Below are 20236 nucleotides of genomic sequence, written 5' to 3' on the forward strand. Positions count from 1 at the left end.
TAACAGCATATGTATTCCGTTTAAAATGATACAGCAGAGATTTTAATGTAGCCATCTGGATCTCTTAACCAGATAAACATTCTCAAAGTTAGTTTGGTGAATGAAAACAGGCAAGTATTTATGAACCAGTGGCAGTGCTGAGAAGCAGCCAGGAGGTCAACCATTAGTTCAGACAGCTCAATACAAACAAGCAAGAAAGTTAGAGAATTTTCAGTCTGAAAAATAGATGAATTACACCAAATTTTCTTAAATTAGGAGAGACTAAGGAAGGAGAAAGAGTCAATCAGATTATAACTTCAATTAAAATACAATTCCAGTAAAGTGAAATCTAACTTGAAACTATTAAAAGGAGAATTCAAGAAGCATGTGATGGAACTAGTGACTAATACAGGTCAGTAAACCCCCAAAACTTAAACTATTTTAACAGTCATTAGATGCTGGTGCAAGGAGCATTAAAAAACTTAAGAAAGTTCAAGTGTCCAAGGAATAATTATGCAAATACATCAAATGATCTCCGACATGTGCACATCTCATTAAGATCACAAAAAAGTTTTATGCTCATAATTGTGTTAGCAACATGCATCTTTTTAACTACCAGTGTCAACTAGCCTGTGCATGCTAAAAGGGATAAAACACAACTAAAATAAATATATAAACAATGACAGTTGTTTAACTAGAAATTAGGGCTAATAGATTCAAGTGAAATTAATCTGTAAAAAGAAATAATACACTTTGTAAATACTTGATACTTAAAACTTTTCATCTGAAACATCTTTTTGTCTGGGAAAACACTGGTTTGTAACAATTCACTTCCAGCATTCCTATGTTTACTACAAATTGAAACACAGATCTTTAAAAATAATTTGTCATCCTTACCTCAGCATCCCTGAAGTACATCTCATATGCCTGAATCATTTGGCGGCTAGCCTGGCTGCCATGGTACACGGTCACATTCATTGCTGTCCAAGTGTGGAACTCCCTTTCCCAATTAGTGATTGTGGAAAGAGGTGCAATTATCAGGAAGGGGCCATGAATTCCCTTCAAGAACATTTCATAAAGAAATGTAATAGATTGAATAGTCTTTCCTAACCCCATTTCGTCGGCCAATATACAGTTTTGGCTGAAAAAAAAGGACAATAAATGAACAATGTATTTCCCCCAGTATAACAGCTTTTATTATATATTTCTATACAGTAGCAGTCTTCACTATCCCATGACAACAGACATTTCACAAACGAATAACAGTACAGAAAAAAGGTAATCTCAGCAATACACAATACAAAGAAACCAAGCATAACATCATCAACAACCTGTAATTATTTAGCATTTTCATCGTAACAAAATTGTAATTTCTCTGAAAAATGTCTCAGTGTACATAGGAGCATAACAAAAGATAAAGCGCAAAGATGCAGGAAGGTAATTCCAGAGATCAGGACACAACTGAATGGCCATCAACTGTGAAGCAATTAAAAACAGGGATATACAACAGGCTAGAATTAGAGAAGCACAGATATCTCAGTGCATTGTGGGGCTGGAACAAAGCCAGAGATAGGTAGGTACGAGACCATGAGATTTGAACACAATGATGAGAATTTTAAGACATGGTTTGACTGAAAGTCAATGTAGACCAACAAGCACAGAAGCAACAGTGAAAAAGAATGAGCTGCAAGACAAAAGCAGCAGAGTTTTACATAAATTTAAGTTTACAGAGAAGAGAATGTGGTAGATTAGCCAGGAGTCTGTTGGAAAGATAAAACATTGAGGTAACAAAGGCATGAATGAAGATTTCAGCAGAGATGAAGTCTGGTGATGATTAAGAAATAAAAATAGACAATCTGAATAATGGCCTGAATAAGAGATTGGAAGTTCATCTAGTAAATAAATCTTACACAAAGATCGCAAAAAGACTGGCTTAATCTCAAGACCATTATCAAGGAGAGGCCGGTGTCAGTAGCGAGCAGAGAGACCTTGAAAAGGAGACTAACAGCAATGGCTTCAGTCTTCCCAAAATCCTGTTGGAGGAAATCTGTTTATTCACTTCTAGTTGTCAGTAAATTATCAGACTGCTTAGCTAACTATAGGTGAGTGCAAGGATGTGGTGGCGAGATAGAAAACATTACACATATAAGATTGAACAATGCGCCTCTGGATGATGTTGCAGAGAATCAGCATCTAAGTGACAATTCAGCTTGGTGTAAGAATAGGGCCTTGGGGACACCAGAGATGACAGTGCAGGAACAGGAAGAGAAGTAATTGCAAGTGATTTTCTTGCTACAATTAAATAGGCATCCTCTGAAGGATATTTAACTCACTGTACAATGTTGAGTGTGAAAGCCTAATCTACAATCTGTGGTACAAGGACAAAGCAGCGGTAGAATCAACATTTACAGACTAAGCATTATAAAGTTCTATACCTGCCCTTTTTCCACCATATGGCTAAACTTAGACAATCTCCATTACTTCAAGGTATTTGGGGATCTATTTTTAACCATTGCTTTATTATTTGAATTCTTAAAAAAAGAACAAAGCTGAGAACTGTTCAAGATTAGCATTTGTAGGACCTTCAAAATTTTCTCCATGCTAAATCCTTTGGGTCACATCATGTCCTCCAAAAAAAAGCAATTAGTAAAGAATTTTAATTATTAGGTTTTTTTGGTGATTAAACTATTTTCCTTTTCCTGTCCACATCCTGGGCAAATCTCTCATATCACTGCAATCAAGATGAAAGTGGTAAAATAATATCCATCTGCACTGCACAAATACCATTACAGCAGCCACATTTATTTTTACATTCCAGACTACGTTACTTCACACACAACCTCAAAAATCATTGTCAATCTTATGTGCCCTGCTCCTTTAAAATCTTTTCAGAACTTAAGAGTCATAGAGACGCATAGCATGTAAACAGACCCTTCGGTCCAACTTGTCCATGCAGACCAGATATTCCAACCAATCTAGTCCCACCTGGCAGCACCCGGCCCATATCCCTCCAAACCCTTCTTATTCACATACAATTGTAACATTTAAAAGGCATCTAGATGGGTACTAGCCTCCACCACTTTATTTATTTACTAGTTTCAAATACCACCTTCCTTGGTTGGGGTTAATTTTTGTCCAATCGAATTCCCGTGAAGTTTCTTGGGATATTTTTCTGCTAAAAGTGCTACTATGTCAATTTGCTAAACTCCTATCCCCTCATTGCTTTAAAACATAGAACATAGAAAAAAGTACAGCACAGAACAGGCCCTTCAGCCCACGATGTTGTGCCAAGGATTATTCCTAATCTAAAATAAAATAACTGAATCCACGTGCCCCTCAATTCACTGCTGTCCATGTGCACGTTCAGCAGTCGCTTAAATGTCCCTCATGGCTCTGCTTCCATCACCACCGGTGGCAACACATTCCATGTATTCATAACTCTTTACATAAAGAACCTACCTCTGACATATCCTCTATACCTTCCATCTAATTTCTTAAAACTATGACCCCTCGTGCCAGTCAATCCTGCCCTGGGGAAACGTCTCTGGCTATTGACTCTATCCATGCCTCTCATTGCCTTGTATGCCTCGATCAGGTCACCTCTCTTCCTCCTCCTCTCCAGGGAGAAAAGTCTGAGCTTAGTCAACCTCTCTTCATAAGACAAGCCCTCCAGGCCAGGCAGCATCCTGGTAAACTTTCTTTGCACCCTCTCCAAAGCCTCTGTATCTTCCCTATAGTAGGGTGACCAGAACTGGACACAATATTCAAAGTGTGGTCTCACCAGGACTTGTAGAGCTGCAGCAAAACCTTGTGGCTCTTAAACTCAATCCCCCGTTAATGAAAGCCGAAACACCATATGCTTTCTTAACAACCCTATCCACTGGTGGCAACTTTGAGGGATCTATGCATTTGATCACCAAGATCCCTCTGTTCCTCCACACTGCGAAGAATCCTGTCTTTAATCCTATATTTAGTATTCAAGTTCAACCTTCCAAAGTGCATCACTTCGCATTTATCCAGGTTGAACATCATTTGCAATTTCTCAGCCCAGCTCTGCATCCTGTCTATGTCGCACTGCAGCCTGCAATAACCCTCGATATTATCAATGGCACCTCCAACCTTTGTGTCATCAGCAAATTTACTAACCCAGCCCTCAGCCTCCTCATCCAAGTCATTTATAAAAACTACAAAGAGCAGAGGCCCAAGAACAGAGCCCTATGGGACAACACTCACCAATGACCGCCAGGCAGAATACTTTCCATCTACAACCACTCTCTGCCTCTGTCAGCAAACCAATTCTGAACACAGACAGCCACATCTCCTTGTACCTCCTGATTTTATGAATGCGCATACCAGGGGAATATGCTGAAGTCCATATACACCACATCCACTGCTTGACCTTTGTCGACCTCTATCGTCACCACCTCAAAGAACTCAATAAGATTTGTGAGGCATGATCTGCCCCTCACAAAGCCATGCTGACTGCCTTTAATCACGCTATGCTTTTCCAAAGAGTCATAAATCCTATCCTCAGAATTCTTTCCAAAACTGTGCTGACCACAGATGTAAGACTGACTGGTCTCGAATTGCCAGGGATTTCCCTATTACCCCTCTTGAAAAGAGGAACAACATTCACCTCCCTCCAACCCTCTGGTACGACTCCAGTGGAAAGTGAGGAGGCAAATATCCTGGCCTTGGTCTGGCCTTGGGGACTTATCAATCTTAATGTTTGCCAAACTTTCCAGCACATCAACTTCATCAATCTTGATCTGTTCAGGCCCGTTTCCCAGCTCAAAGTTCTCATTCACAACAAGATTCCTTTCCTTCGTGAAGCAAAAATCTCTTTTAGGGCTTCCCCTATCTGCTCAGAATCCATGCACAAGTTCCCAACACTGTCCCTGACCGGCCCTATCTTCTCCCTGATCATTCTCTTATTCCTCACATATGAGTAAAATGCCTTTGGGTTCTACCTAATCCTTCCTGCCAAGCCTCTCTCGTGCCCCCTCCTGGCTCTCCTCAGTCCAGTTCTGAGCTCCTTTCTAGCAAGCCTGTCATCCTCTAAAGCTGTGCTAGATCCTTGCTTCCTCCACCTTATGTAAGCTGCCTTCTTCCTTTTGACGAGAAGCTCCTCTGTTCTCATCATTCAAGGCTCCTTAATCTTACCCTTTCTTACCTGTCTCAGAGGAACAAATTTATGCATCACTCGCAACAACCACTCCTTAAACAGTCTCCACGTCTGTTGTGCCCTTTCTGTGGAACAAATCGCTCCCAATCTGTACTTTCCAACTCCTGTCTGATAGCATCATAATTTCCTTTACCCAACTAAACATCTTCCCTTGGTAACTGCTCCTTTCCCTCTCCAAGGCTATGGTAAATGTGAGGCAGTTGTGGTCACTGTCACCAAAGTTTCTCCTACCATGAGATCTGATATCAGTCCTGGCTCATTGCCGAGCACCAAATCCAAAATGACCTCTCCCCTCGTCAGTCTGTCTACATACTGAGTAAGGAAACTCTCCTGAACACACCTGACAAAAACGACTCCATGGGAGAAAGTGAGGACTGCAGATGCTGGAGTACCAGGGTTGAAAAATGTGGTGCTGGAAAAACACAGCAGGCCAGGCAGCATCCGAGGAGCAGGAGAATCGACATTTCGGGCATAAGCCCTTCTTCAGGAAAAACGGCTCCATCCAAACCATCTGCACTAAGGAGGTTCCAGTCAATATTGGGAAAGTTGAAGTCACCCATAACAACCCTGTTACATCTCCATTCATATAAATCTGCCAGCCTATGAACTCTTCAATCTCTCTACTGCAGTGCTGCTCCCTTGCTGTTCCTAACTTCCACCCAGACTGACTCAGCAACCTTCGTTTCTGTAGCTGTGATGCACTCTCTGATTAGCAATGCTACACCCCCTCCTCTTTTCCCACCCTCCCTGTTCTTTTTAAACATTCTTAACCCTGGAACATCTATCAACTATTCCTGTCCCTGTGAAACCCACATCTCTGTTATCACCACAACATCGTAGCCCCAAGTACTGACCCATGCTCTAAGTTCACTCTTATTTCGGACACTCATTGCATTAAAGCAGACACACTTGAACCAATCCCTTTTGTTTCATCGCGTGAGAAACCTTTCCGATAGATTCACTATATCCTGTCACTGCCCCATCTACAACTACACCCCTCTTAGATGTGTAGCTCTGGTTCCCACCCCCTTGCCAAACTAGTTTAAACCCTCCCTAACCACACACACAAATCTCCCAACTAGGACATTTGCACCTCTCCAATTCAGGTGTAAAATCTTTAGTTCAAAATCTGGAACTAACATTTGCTAGTCAGCTTTAAGCTCCTGCATTTTATCTAAAATCTAGATTGCGAAACTAGTATTTCATGGAACGTTAAAACTGCTATTGCACAAGGAGCTGGATCAAGCATACCAACCATAAAATGTTACCAGCATAAAAATGATTTTACACATCGCTGAACAACATCTTTATTTTCATTATTTAAATCTAAATAGCAATAGCAACAACCCACCTGTTATACCAATTAAAGAGTAGCCAATTTACACCCTCCAGTTGATATTCCCTGAGTTGGTTGCCATTTTTATAGTCCCTCGAATGCTCCAATTTCGTCCAGAATTCTGGAAGTGGTCGCTCCTTTCAAGTACAAGAGAATACGCACAGTGAGAAAAGAATATTTATCAATATGATAAGGCTTTTAGGGTCCAACAAGACTTTTGACATTTAGTATGATCTGTATCCATCTCCTCATAATATTCCTCCACACATTCTCTAAAATTGCATTTGATTATATCTTGAACCCACTTACACCGTCTACTTTAGTGCGCTTCGCTAACAATGCATTCTGTAACCATATTAAGCTTTGGGTGAAATATATTTGGTCAAATTCCTTTGCTTGTTTACATTATAACATTCGACCTGCATTACCTGAACTCATGACAGGCAATTAATTTGTCTAAATATAAAATTTCTTCACTCAGAGGCTGGTGAACCTCTATAATTCCCTACCATTGAAGGCTGAGGAGCCAAAGTCACTGAATTTGTTTTAAGAATGATGTAAACTGATTTCTTGAGGCTAAAGGTGTCAATGAGTAAGGGGAAGATGTGGGAATATTCAGATGGAGAATCAGCCATGGACATGTTGAATGACAGACCGAGTTAGATGGGTAAAATGGCCTACTTCTATTTTCTTGATTTGGAGGTGCCGGTGTTAGACTGGGGTGTACAAAGTTACAAATCACAACAGGTTATAGTCTAATAGGTTTAATTGGAAGCATGAGTTTCGGAGCACTGCTCCTTCATCAGGTGGTTGTGGAGTATAAGAGCGTAAGACTCAGAATCTACAGCAACAGTTTACAGGTGCAACTGAAATTATATGTTGAAAAAGATCTGGGTTGTTTGTTAATTCTCTCATCATTTAGAATGACCATGTTGGTTGCAGTTCTTTCAGATGCAAAGCCCAGAACCGTTTTTGAAGTTACATTCTCAGATGAACTTTAAAAATAGGTGCCACGTTGGCCCATATAATGCATTGAAGGTGTGAGGCTGTCTGTACCCCAATGATCAGGCTGATTCTATTTCTAAAAAATGGATTTAGAAAACCTTACATGGATCAATGCAGTTTTTGAGCAAAGTAAAATGTAATTCTGCAGGTACAAATTCACCTCACAAACGTGTCTGTGTGCATGTGCATAGTGCAGTAGGGTCACGACTGTAGTGTGACATGAACCCAGGGTCCTGGTTGAGGCCATTCCCATGGGTAAAAACTTGGCTATCAGCCTCTGTTCGGTCACTGCGTTGTTGCTGGTCCTGAAGTCCGCCTTGTACTTGCAGAATTAAATTTTACTTTGCTCAAAAACTGCATGAATCCATGCAAGATTCTGTAAATCTCATTTTTTTTAAGGAATAGAATCAGCCTGAACATTAGGGCACAGAGTCTCACATAGGGCACCTCACACCTTCAATGCATTAACAAGAAGTGCCGTGTAAGCCCAGATAAAGTTCATTTGAGAATGTAACTTTAAAAAGTTCTGGGATTTACATATGAAAGAACTGAAACCAACATGGTCATTCTAAAAGATGAGAGACTTAAACAGTCCAGGTCTTTTTCAATATATAATTTCAGTTACATCACACTATAAACCTTTGCAATAAATTCTGTGTTTTATACTCCACAACCACCTGATAAAAGAGCAGCACTCCAAAAGCTGGTGCTTCCAAATAAATCTGTTGGGCCATAACCTGGTGTTGTGTGATTTTAAAAAAACTTTCTATTTTCTAAGTTTCTATTTTTCCTTACGTCATTCTGAAAATTTCAATTAGGTCACTTCAAAGAATTCAATTTCACAGAGAAATTACATATAATCTTGAGTATTTTCTCACAGTTTAGACTTCAGATATGCTAATCATTTTCCTCCGCACAGTTTGAACAAGAATATCATAACATCAACAAACTCATACAGGAAAGATTCTTTCAATATATTCATTCATGGGATGTGGGCATTGTTGCCAATCCCCAATTGCCACATTACTGTGGGTCTGAAGTCAAAAGCATGCAGAACAGGTAAGAATGGCAGTTTCCTTTCCTGAAGGACATCAGTGATTCAGAATTCCTGAGAACTGGCAATGGATATCATTAGACTCTTAATTTCAGATTTTTATTGATTTCAAATTCACCCACTGCCATGGTGTATTTCGAACCCGGGTTCCTGGAGCATTACCTGGATTTCTGGATTAATAATCGAGCAATAATATCATGAGGCCAAACCTTTCCCTTAAATGTTCCATCAATCCATGTTGGTTGTTATATTTTTGATAGTCTTAAAGGAAGTCACGGATTACATTTTTTAAAAAACTCTATTCGCTCTTCTAGTGATAATTTAGTTTACACTTCCTTGCTTTGATTTGTCAATATGCAGAAACAATCTTTCATCCTTTCCAGGGGGAAAAAAATCAGATCTGTATGAAATAATCTAAATGAGGCTTAACTAATGCTTTGTACATTGTCAACATCACTATTTTAAACTCATTTTCCCCAGAATAACTTGATCCTTTCTGCTTCCTTTTAAAAACGAACTGCACTTCCTTGTTTTTCAACTTCAAATCTCACTGCTGGTTTCACTTTTTCATTGCTCTTTTCTCTCTATATAATATATTGAAAACTGTCTTTTTTGATTATTTGAATTGATTAGTTATTATTGTCACAGGTGCCAGGATACAATGAAAACTACTGTTTTGTATGCTAACCAAACAAATCATACCTTAGATTAGCACATTGAACTGAATGCAGAATTGTGTTACAGCTACAGAGAAGGTGCAGAGAGACTCTAACATGAGAAGTCTGTTCAGAAGTCTGATAACAGCAAAGACTCTGCCCTCTTCTAACAAGAAATAAAAATGCCTTCTCAGACCAAGCGATCCCTTTTTGGAGGTACATTGCATGGGAACACTCTAGGCAGTGCTCAAAACAAAGGAAATCTTTAATTAATCGTTGGATGTTTTCAAAATGCCTCTGCATATATTCTACTGCTCAATTTGAAACAGCACTAGGCCCTCTGTTGCCATTGACTAAATTTATAAAAAGCTCTGACTTCTGACTGTCAGAACTTTGAGAATAGTACACATTCTTCTAAAAGAGGTAATCTTTGTGTGAACTTCAGACTGAACCTGCATGATTTGTCCTGTCACTGTGTTGTTCAGAATAATATTATGATCCCATGCTGCTCATGTATGATTTGGAGGTGCTGATGTTGGACTGGGGTGGACAGAGTCAGAAGTCACATGACACCAGGTTATAGGCCAACAGGTTTATCTGAGATCACAAGCTTTTGGAGCGCTGCTCCTTCATCAGGTAAAGTTACTTCATCTGGTGAAAGGGCAGTGCTCTGAAAGCTTGTTATTTCAAATAAACCTGTTGGCCTATAACCTGGTGTCATGTGACTTCTGACTCGTGTGATGCATACAGTTAAAGAGTACAAATAGGATTGTGAAGATAGCAGTTGGAAGAGATGGGAGCAGTCTGAAATGGAACAAATGCTTGGATGTAGTAGCTCAAAATGTCTTCTCAAGACAGAAAGGCAATTAATATATGCAAACTGTAGGGGACGTGGCTACCAGCTGGACTGCAGTATTATGCCTTACAGCCCATGTCATTTCATCATGCTTATTTTCATAACACCAGCCATTCCTTGAGATCCTGTTTTCTTAGGCTTGTTTGGATGCTGGTTACGTTGAGCAGGTGACTCTTTACTGGTGGTTAATTACAATGGAAAACCTTGCCAGCCAAATTTATACACTTGTATGACAACAGGTAATCCCTCATAAAAGGAGGAATATCTTAAATTAGAGATTTGACTCCAAATGGAAAAAAACAAATCCAGTTTGGATTCCACAAATTTCTTATGTGTTCTCTTTTTCCGAGCCATACCATATGCCTTAACCAGGACTAGCCTCTTATCTGTTACTTTAACAAATAGATTCTAAGTTACATATTAAATTTGTGGATATCCACACAAAAAAAACAATTAGAGGAGACAACCACAATCTGCCTTTTATAAATCCATACAAATTATCCATACTCAACACAAACTTAACCACAATAAACTCGAGACTGACTTGCATAATATTTCTTAATTAGTTCCTTTGTTTTAAGGAAAAAGCATACTAAGTCCAATTTTGGCTTCCAATGATTTTTAACTAGCCCTATCACTTCCCTAACCACCAATAGGGGCTTATGGATATTTTTCTTTTAACCTTTTGAATACTTGCCTCAAGTATCCTTTCTTCCACAGTCGTTGACTGACTCTACAATCCAATTTCCATGTTAAAGCTGCTGCAAAATATTTCAGCATTTCTACTTTCCTTAAATATAGAATGGTCACCTGCATATCTTTGGTGCTAAAAGCTGTTTGACTAACCTTACCTACAACTTATAAAAAGCACCATTTTGACAGTCAGCTTTCTTTCAGATTCTACAGGTTTTCAATTTTTTAAAAAACTTTGTGAAGCTCAAGTAAAGAATTCAAACTTACCGTATACTCTGTTCTTGGTTTCATAGACTGCAGTTGGTGAAATTCCTCTATTTTAACTTGGTCTGTATCTGGTTTCAGTTCCCAAGTGCTTTCTTCATATGGAAGAGAACACCATTTCACCAAATAATGGGTTATTGGCTATTTTGAAAACCAACAAAATTCATTTGGGATTACTAATTTGCATATGTATTTTATGCTAATACAGTAGCGCCCCGACATACGAACGACCCTTCACGAACAAATCGGTTTACGAACAGGATTGTACGTAAAATTTTGCTTCAATGTACGTACGAAAGTCAAGGTACGAACGCAAAAGCTCTCGGGCCCCGCGTAATCTCACTCAGTTTGTCTTTGGCATGTGTGCTGTGAACAGCCGTCCAAGCATTCTTACACTATCTGAACAATGGGAAAAATTGATTCAGTTCGCCAACCGGGTCCCAGAATGGATTAAGTTCCTAAGTCAAGGCGCTACTGTATTGAGAATCCTATGCACAAAAGCAAAACTTTGTTTATTAAACATGACAGTAAGATACATTAACCATACTGATTTGATAAGAAGTTATAAATTTCAAACAAACTGTAAAAATAAGACCTAACAACACATTTTGTTTTTGAAAACAAGCATTTTAAAATTTTTACTGTCAACCAGGAGGAGCTCATAATGTAAAAGGTAACATATGAGCATAGAGAACAATCCTCTGCCTCCACCATATCTGTTATTCCCAATTCCTGCACCGTATCTGTTCCCACGATGACCAATTCCACTACAGAAAATCCCCGATGCCCTCCAGCACATCTCCTCCACTTCACGCAACCCTTCCAAAGCAACAAGGACAAAACTCCTCTGGTCCTCACCTTCCACCCCACCAATCTCCCTATGCATCCCATCATCCTCTACCACCTACAAACAGACCCCATCCACCAGAGATATATTTCCCTCTCCACACCGAACAGCATTCCAGAGAGACCATTCCCGTCATGACTACCTTGTCACATCAATCCCACCAAGCCACACCCCACTCCCAGCACTTTCCCTGCCACTGCAGAAGTGTAAAACCTACACCCACGTCTGTCCCCTCACCTCTGTCCAAGGTCCCAAAGGACCTTTTCACATTCAACAGAAATTTACCTGTACCTCCACAAAGGTCATGTGTTGCATCTGATGTGGTCTCCTTTTCATCAGGGAGACAGGACACCAACTTGTGGATTGTTTCAGAGAACATCTCTGAGACACCTGCACCAACTTCCCCTCTCACCCCTGGTCCTGGGCCTCCTCCATCACCAAATCCTAACTACCTGACCCCTGCAGGTAGAACATCTCATCTTCCACCTTGGGATCCTGCAACCACAGGGAATTAATGTGGATTTCACCAGTTTCTTCATTTCCCCTCCCTTCACCTTATCCCAGTCCCAATCCTCCAACTCGCACCGCCCTCTTGACCGGTCCATCGTCTTTCCCATCTATCCACTCCAGGCTCCTCTCTGGCCTATCACCTTCTGCCCCTCCATATACCTATCGCATTCTTAGCTACCTTCCTCCAGCCCCACCCCCCACCCCTTTATCTTTCAGCCCCATGATCCACAAGCCTCATTCCTGAAGAGCTTTTTCCCAAAACATCGATTCTCCTGCTCCTCAGATGCTGTCTGACTTGCTGTGCTTTTCCAGCGTCACACACTCTAGCATAGACAGCAGGCAGAAAACAGACAGCATTCAAAAACTCACCCTCCTCTGATTGGTAGGATGTGACAACAGGGTTATTGCTGGTGTCTATACTGGGCACTCAACTGTTCATAATTTATCTCTATGATTTAGGTAAGAGAAGTGAAAGCATGTGAGCTAAATCTGCAGATAACATAAAAGTATAGATATGTTAAGCGACTGGGCAAAGATCTGGCAGATGAGTCTAATGTAGTAAAGTTGGCTGAAGAACATCCTTTTAAAATAAAGAGTATTTTTAAATGGAAAACAGCTGCAAGATGCCAAGTTGCAGAGGAATCTAGGCATTACATGACAAGTCACAAAAATTGGTATGCAGGGGCAGCAAGCAATTATTTAGAGGGCTGTGCTTTTATTAGTTGATATTTTAGAGGGTTGAACAACTTTGGAACATTCTGCTGCAGAAGGTGGAGGAGACAAGGTCATTTTTTTTTAAAGCAGAGGTGGACAGGTTCTTGTTAGACAAGAGAATTAAAAGTTACCAGAGGGTTGATGGGAATCTTTAAGATTGATGACAATCTTATAGAATGGCAGAGCAGGCTAGAAGGGCTGAATGACTCATCTCTGCTCCTAAAGTATATGCTCGTACATATGTAATTAAACTCTTCAACATGACAAGTTTGATATTAAAAATCTGAAGTGATAAATAAGCATTTCATAGGAAAGTGCTGGTGAAATCCATTTTGATTGAATAAATTAAAGTTCAGCCTGTATTTCTTGCCTGGTGATTAACACCAACCAGCCAATCAAAACGAACTTAATCAACACAATTACAGAAATGTCCAAATTACTGAACAGGGAAGTTTGTACTTTAGCCCTGACACAATGAGATTTTTAGTTGAGTTGGGAAAATAGTTTAAGACGTGCAAGCAATGACAACAGAAGGCATCTGCACACTTTATTCATCAAGTAAGGGAAACCAGGCAGCACTTGCTCAAAGTTAATTTTATTTTCTTCATGTACAAGCCTTCAAATTCAATGTAATATAGTTCTAAAACAGCTAGCCATAACCTAGACAGGAGAAATTCAACTTTCTTTCAAGTATTACAGCTCAAAAATGTGAACAGCTTAAAATAAATACACCCTAAATGATCAGACTAATCTAAGCTGAAAAACAAAGAGGACTACAGTGGAGAAACATGGTTCTTTGAAGGTAGGACTGCAGGTAGAAGGGCTAAGATAAAAGGAAATTGGGTGTGAACAGTTCCACGTCAAAGGGATAAGGCTGCATTTTCACAAGATGTCAGTCAACTACATGTGGATTAATACATGCACTACTGGATGTCTCTTTATAGGAAGGATACTAAAATTAAAACAAAAGCACAAATAAGAAGTTTGTGTTGATGGAGAAAAGAATGAAACATCTAAAATTTTCACTGAAGGATTAAAAGGTAAAGATAAGCTTGGCAGAGGACCATGGGACTTCTCTCTTATTGAAGAGACAATTGATAGTAGCTTAACCTGAGGGTCACAACCCCTTAGGTGAGGGGGCAGGTTGAGAAAGAGAATCTTTCATGGTAACCTCAGCCAGTACAGGAAGTGAACCAATGTAGGCAAAAACAATGACTGCAGATGTTGGAAACCAGATTCTGGATTAGTAGTGCTGGAAAAGCACAGCAGTTCAGGCAGCATCTGAGGAGCAGGAATACCAGGTATTCCTGATGAAGGGCTTTTGCCCGAAACGTCAATTTTACTGCTCCTCGGATGCTGCCTGAACTGCTGTGCTTTTCCAGCACCACTAACCCAGAAAGTGAACCAATGTGCTTGGTGTCACTCTACATTGCAAATCAGCTGTCCAGCTAAGTGAGCAAAATGCTCACCATTTTGAGGGGTCCAACACTGGGAAATTGTTCCACTGAATTAGGAAATAAAGAAGGGGTGTAGATTACTGGATTGACACTACGGAAACAGAGCGGAAGTTGTAAGAATTTCTTTCCCGACACAAGTTATTAGAATATGGAACACTTTTTTACCACAGTAGCTATTAAGATAGAATTAGATCAATTAAAATACAACTGGTATTTTTATGTATTCATACACAGGCTGTGGCAATTGCTGGCCAAGTTGGCATTTACTGTCCTTTTCTAACTGCTTTTGAGGTGGTGTTGAGGCACATTCTTGAAAGACTGCAGACCATGAGGTAGACTTTCTGTGCTGTCAGGTAGGGAGTTCCAGGCTTTTGATTTAGTATTTAAAACAAACAAATATTAAAAATGGCAAAGTACAAAGAAGCAGAATTGGAGAAGATAACCCCAGTTTAATTGTTTTTTTTGACAAAGTGCAAGGTGCATTTCAATGAAGATGAATAATGATATTTTTTTCTTCTTTCAGGAAGCCAGGACTACACTTGCTGGAGAAATCTTCAGTTTGATATTCAGTCAAAATCAATTGCACTGATTATACCCATGCCTCTTTGGGTTTCAAAATATTGAAACAAGCCTTCCCTCACCATTGCTTCATCTTATCTCTTCTTAGGTTTTTAGTGGGTCTCACTGTTTGGGATAATGTAAACAAAAATTGAACTAATTGCTTTTTCTTTTGGTCCCCAACTCTAAAAACTACCTACGTGTATAGTTTGTGGAGTTGGACAACAAAAGAAAAAGCAGTTAGTTCACAATCATTCGTTCCAGAACGTTTGCTGTCATCATTTTATACGCCTTATTGTCAAGGCAGCTTTCAATCTAATTTTATCATCACATTCTTCTTAAAACTGACTGGACCCACTTTCAGGAGCTTACGCTTTCAAAACGGTTTCGATATGACAGCTTAGTCATTTGCACACAAGAACTGAAGTAATGAATGAATGAGCAAACTCAGAGTTTCAAGATTGATTTCATAGTTCTGACATGAGTTTTTGTTTGAAGTGAGTTTCTCAAACCAGATTTCTCAGCAGAGGTTCCTTTTTCAGGTGTGGTGAAGAAACCACACTACAATGTAAACTTGCCTTTATCATGTACATTGTTCATCTTGGTTTTCAATCTTATTTAAATTTACTTCTGGTTTAATGTTTCTATCAAGTTTTAGTTTCATGTCATCCCAAAGAAACCACTCCACACCCCCCCCCCCAAAACAGTTTGTTACATTGACCTTTTTTAAAAAACTGATTCCTATTCCTGTATTTATACCCAACATCCATTTTATAAACATAATATTTTGGAATTTGTTTTTCCCACAATTTCATAAACTATTCATCGTGAAGGCAACATTTTCCAGAGAACCTTGAGCACGTTCTTATGTTGGTCACAGATATCAAACACATGATAGCCAATCACAGATCAGCCTAATCATTATTTATTTTGGGATTTGCATATGTGCACTTTCAACCAAGCCCAGTGAACACTCAAAAGGTAGTAATCCTGTCTAATCTTCCCTATTCCTCAAAATGAGGACATTAAACTTAAATGCAACTAACCTCCTTTTATCCAGGTAATACCATCTAAACTGAGAAGTGATAAAATCTGACCCCTTCTTATATAAAACTAATGTTAACTGCCCAAAGAAGGTCGATAAAAGCAAACATTAGTTCCCCAATTGCCAAACTGACACGTTTTTTGTTGTAGTATCTCACAATCCAATGCTCCTTTCATGTAACATTTAAAAGAACAACTTCCATATATTAAGTAATGCTTATTTTGAATACATCTCTTGGCATCCAACTTCCTTAATTTAAACACTGTAGTGCAGCATAATGATTTCAAGAGGTTTTCATTTACACAACTTAAGAAGTAAACACAGACTAAGTTGATGACTGCCAACTAGTGTTGTTGAATAACACTTAAATCTGCCTTTCCAACCATCAGCGGAATCTGAAGTAAAGTGCAAGACTAATGTTGAACAAGAAAGAACAAATGTATAAATACCAAAGTATGTATTTAGATTGTGTTTTTAAATTGAATGGGAAGTATTTAAGAATTTTAAAAATGCTCAGGTGGGGACTACATAATGAACAGAAAAAAAATTTCAACACAGTTGTAAAGTTTGGGGTGGTTGGCAGGATAAGCATTTTAAAAATAAATATGGCTCAATTACATTATTTAGAAATTTCAGTCAAATGCCATTGTAATTTAGTATATCTTTATTCATGCAGAATTTGGTTAGCTGCTCTTATTTGCCTGACTGAACTGGTCCTCACCATCAACAACTTCTCCATTCGATCCTCCCACTTCCTCCAAACCAAAGGGGTAGCCATGGGCACCCGCATGGGACCCAGCTACACCTGCTTGTTTGTCAGATACGTGGAACAGTCCATCTTCCGCAGTTACACGGCACCACCCCCCCACCTGTTCCGCTTCTACACTGATGACTGTATCGGTGCTGCTGGAGGTTGAACAGTTCATCGACTTTACCAACACCTTCCACCCTGACCTCAAATTCACCTGGACCATCTCAGACACTTCTCTCCCCTTCCTGGGCCTCTCCATTACCATCTCTGGCGACCGACTAACCATGGACATCTACTACAAGCCCACCGATTCCCACAGCTACCGAGACTACACCTCCTCCCACCCTAACTCCTGTATAAATGCCATCTGTTACTCCCAAGTCCTCCGCCTCCACCCCATTTGTTCCCAGGATTACCAATTCCACCTCAACGTCCCAGATGGCCTCCTTCCATGATCACAACTTCCCTTCCCAGGTGGTTGACGATGCCCTCCTCCACTTCCCGCACCACCGCCATTGAACCCCGCGCCCCCCAGTCCTCACCTTCCATCCCACCAACGTCCACATACATCACATCATCCTCCGCCACCTTCAAACAGACCCCAATAAAGATATATTTCCCTCCCTACCCCTATCAGCATTTTGGAGAGACCATTCCCTCAGTGACTCCCTTGTCAGGTCCATGCTCCCCCACCAGCCCACATCCTACTCTTGGCAACTTTCCCTGCCACCTCAGGAATTGCAAAGCCTGTGCCCACACCACTCCCCTCACCTCCATCCAAGGCCCCAAGGGATCCTTCCACAGCCATCAGAAATTTATCTACACCTCTACCAATGTCATCCATAGCATTCGGTGTGGTATTCTCTACATTGGGGAGATAGGATGCTTTCTTGCGGATTGTTTCAAAGAACATCTCTGGGACACCCGCACCCACCAACCCCACCGCCCCATGGCTGAACACATCAACTCCCCCTCCCAATCAGTCAAGGGCATACAGGTCCTGGACTCCTCCACCGCCAAACTGTTACCACCCGACGCCTGGAGGAGGAACACCTCATATTCAGCCTTGGGACCCTGCAACCACACGGGGTAAGTGTGGATTTCAACAGCTGCTTCTCCCCCACCCCCCCCCCCCCGACATTATCAGCAGCATCCTCCAGACCTGTCCATTACCAACCCCCCCCCCCGCCGCTGCTGCACTGACACATTACCTTCTCCCTCACCTTCATCCACCTTTCTCTTTTTCAGCTACCTTCCCCCCCTCCCCAACTCCACCCCACTCCCATTTATCTCTCAGCCCTGACCAACAAGCCTCATTCCCAATGAAGGGCTCTGACCCAAAACATCGATTCTCCTGTTCTTCAGATGCTACCTGACCTGCTGTACTTTCCCAGCAACACACTCTTGGCCCTACTCTTATTTGATAAACTGTTTTACAAATTGACAGCCCAGATTTCAACAAAAATCATTAAACTGCACACAGAAATCACTAACAACTGATGGGCAACAAACCTGTACATTGTAATACCCCATATAACATCTTGAAGCAACTAATAAGCAAGGCATGTGTAAAACATTATTTCTTACCTCTCCACTATCTTTATCAGTGCTATGTGAAACATCAAGTATCCGATCTACTTCTACATAATCTGGATTAAAAGGCTCATCTTCAACCTGCAAAGTCAAGAAACAGTTGACCTTTTGGTTTTCATTTAATACATATTAGCCTTCAACAGTTTGGCGAAGCTAAACGTGTTAATTAAGCAGCTACAATTGAGCAGGACTTCTTCCCACGAGAAATTAAATTCCTCAGGCTTTATTAACTAGCCCATTAATTACTGTGCAATTGTCTACAAATACAGCATTTTACAAATATTCTATATGGTGAGAAACCACATCAGACTTAAGAGGAACATTTGAGTAGTTATGTATTTAATTATTAAGCATCCCTTAAGGCGGCAAAGTTTACAGAAACTAGTACCACTACCGCAAATCTGAAAAATTGGTGATTGACTATATTATTAGAACACAACTAAAGAACAAATAATTTAAACATCACTGCACAGAAAGAATTTTCACATACAATGCCTTTCCATTAAATTAGACAATGAAGCTCACAGAATTTATGTTCACAAGATAGTGGGAAGGAGAAAAATGATTGAAAAATGTAATCAATGAATGGCAGAGATGGTAACTATGCCAGGACTAACTATAAACATGAAATATAACAGGTATTTCATGCGTAGGCTTTTTGAAAGAGTACACCAACATTGCACCAATGTTAGAAACAGAAAGCAAATTATAAATTCTGCAAACATGATATACTTGATTTATTGCACATCAGGTAAATAAAAACTTAAAATCTGATTTATGTGAACTGATAACGTGCGGTTTGATTAGTCACTGGGACAAGTTCTAACTTGCCTCCCTTTCCCCTCAACATCATTGATTTTCAACTGAAATAACAGCTGTTAATGCAACATTGACTCTTCTTTCAAGGTGGCTGGAATATAAGAGCAGGGAAGTCTCATCGTAACTGTACAAGGTGCCGCTGAGACCATACCTGGGAGTACTGGGAGTAGCTTTGGTCCATTACTTAAGGGAAGATATTATCTCATTGGAGACAGTTCAGAGAAGTTTCACTAAGATGTTCCTGTGAGGGAGAAGGAGTAGGGACCCCTGGATGCTAAGAGATATTGAAGAATTGACCAAAAATTAAAAAAAAAGGCAAAGGCTCAGTATGAGGATCAAGGACATTCCTGGTGGTATATAAGAGCTACAGGAATTTACTGTAGGAGGAAACCAAGTGGGCTTAATGAGGGCATGAGACTGCTTTGGCTGAGAAGATTAGGGTGAATCCAAAGAGAATCTTCAAGTCCATTAACAGAAAAAGAACGAGAGTGAGAGAGCATAGGATCCCTCAAGGATCAAAGTGGATATGTATGTGTGGAACCATAGGAGTTGGGAAAGGTCCACAATGAATATTTCTCCTGTGTTTACCATGGAGAAGGACAAGTTGACTTGGGAATTTGGGGAAGTTAGTGGTGATATCTTGGGGACAGTCCATATCACAATAGAGGAGATGTAGGACGTATTAGAATGTACAAAGGTGGATAAATCTCCCGATCCTGACTAGATATATCCAAGAACTCTGCAAGAGGCTGCAATATTTGCATCATCGCTAGCCACAGGCAAGGTCCTGGAAGACAGGAGGGTAGTCAATGTTGTGCCCTTCAAGAAGGGCTGTAAGAAAACCATGGGTACTACAGACCAGTAAACCTAACATCTGTGGTTGGTAAGTTGCTTGAGAAGACTTAGTGGGATAA

At 40.2% G+C, this 20236-nt stretch overlaps 1 protein-coding gene across 1 annotated transcript in view; it reads right to left on the bottom strand.

Moving 5' to 3' along the window:
- The window catches only part of chd7 (chromodomain helicase DNA binding protein 7), a 350049-nt gene that overhangs the window by 108625 nt on the left and 221188 nt on the right, over window positions 1-20236 (bottom strand). The window contains exons 9-12 of the mRNA XM_072571578.1: window positions 18498-18584; window positions 11032-11169; window positions 6516-6637; window positions 877-1120 (exon numbers count right to left, since the gene is read on the bottom strand). Coding sequence (XP_072427679.1) covers window positions 877-1120; window positions 6516-6637; window positions 11032-11169; window positions 18498-18584 — 591 coding nt within the window. The remainder of the gene's footprint in view (window positions 1-876; window positions 1121-6515; window positions 6638-11031; window positions 11170-18497; window positions 18585-20236) is intronic.

Source organism: Chiloscyllium punctatum, chromosome 5 (assembly GCF_047496795.1).
Source record: "Chiloscyllium punctatum isolate Juve2018m chromosome 5, sChiPun1.3, whole genome shotgun sequence".
In the NCBI taxonomy this organism is placed as follows: Eukaryota; Metazoa; Chordata; class Chondrichthyes; order Orectolobiformes; family Hemiscylliidae; genus Chiloscyllium; species Chiloscyllium punctatum.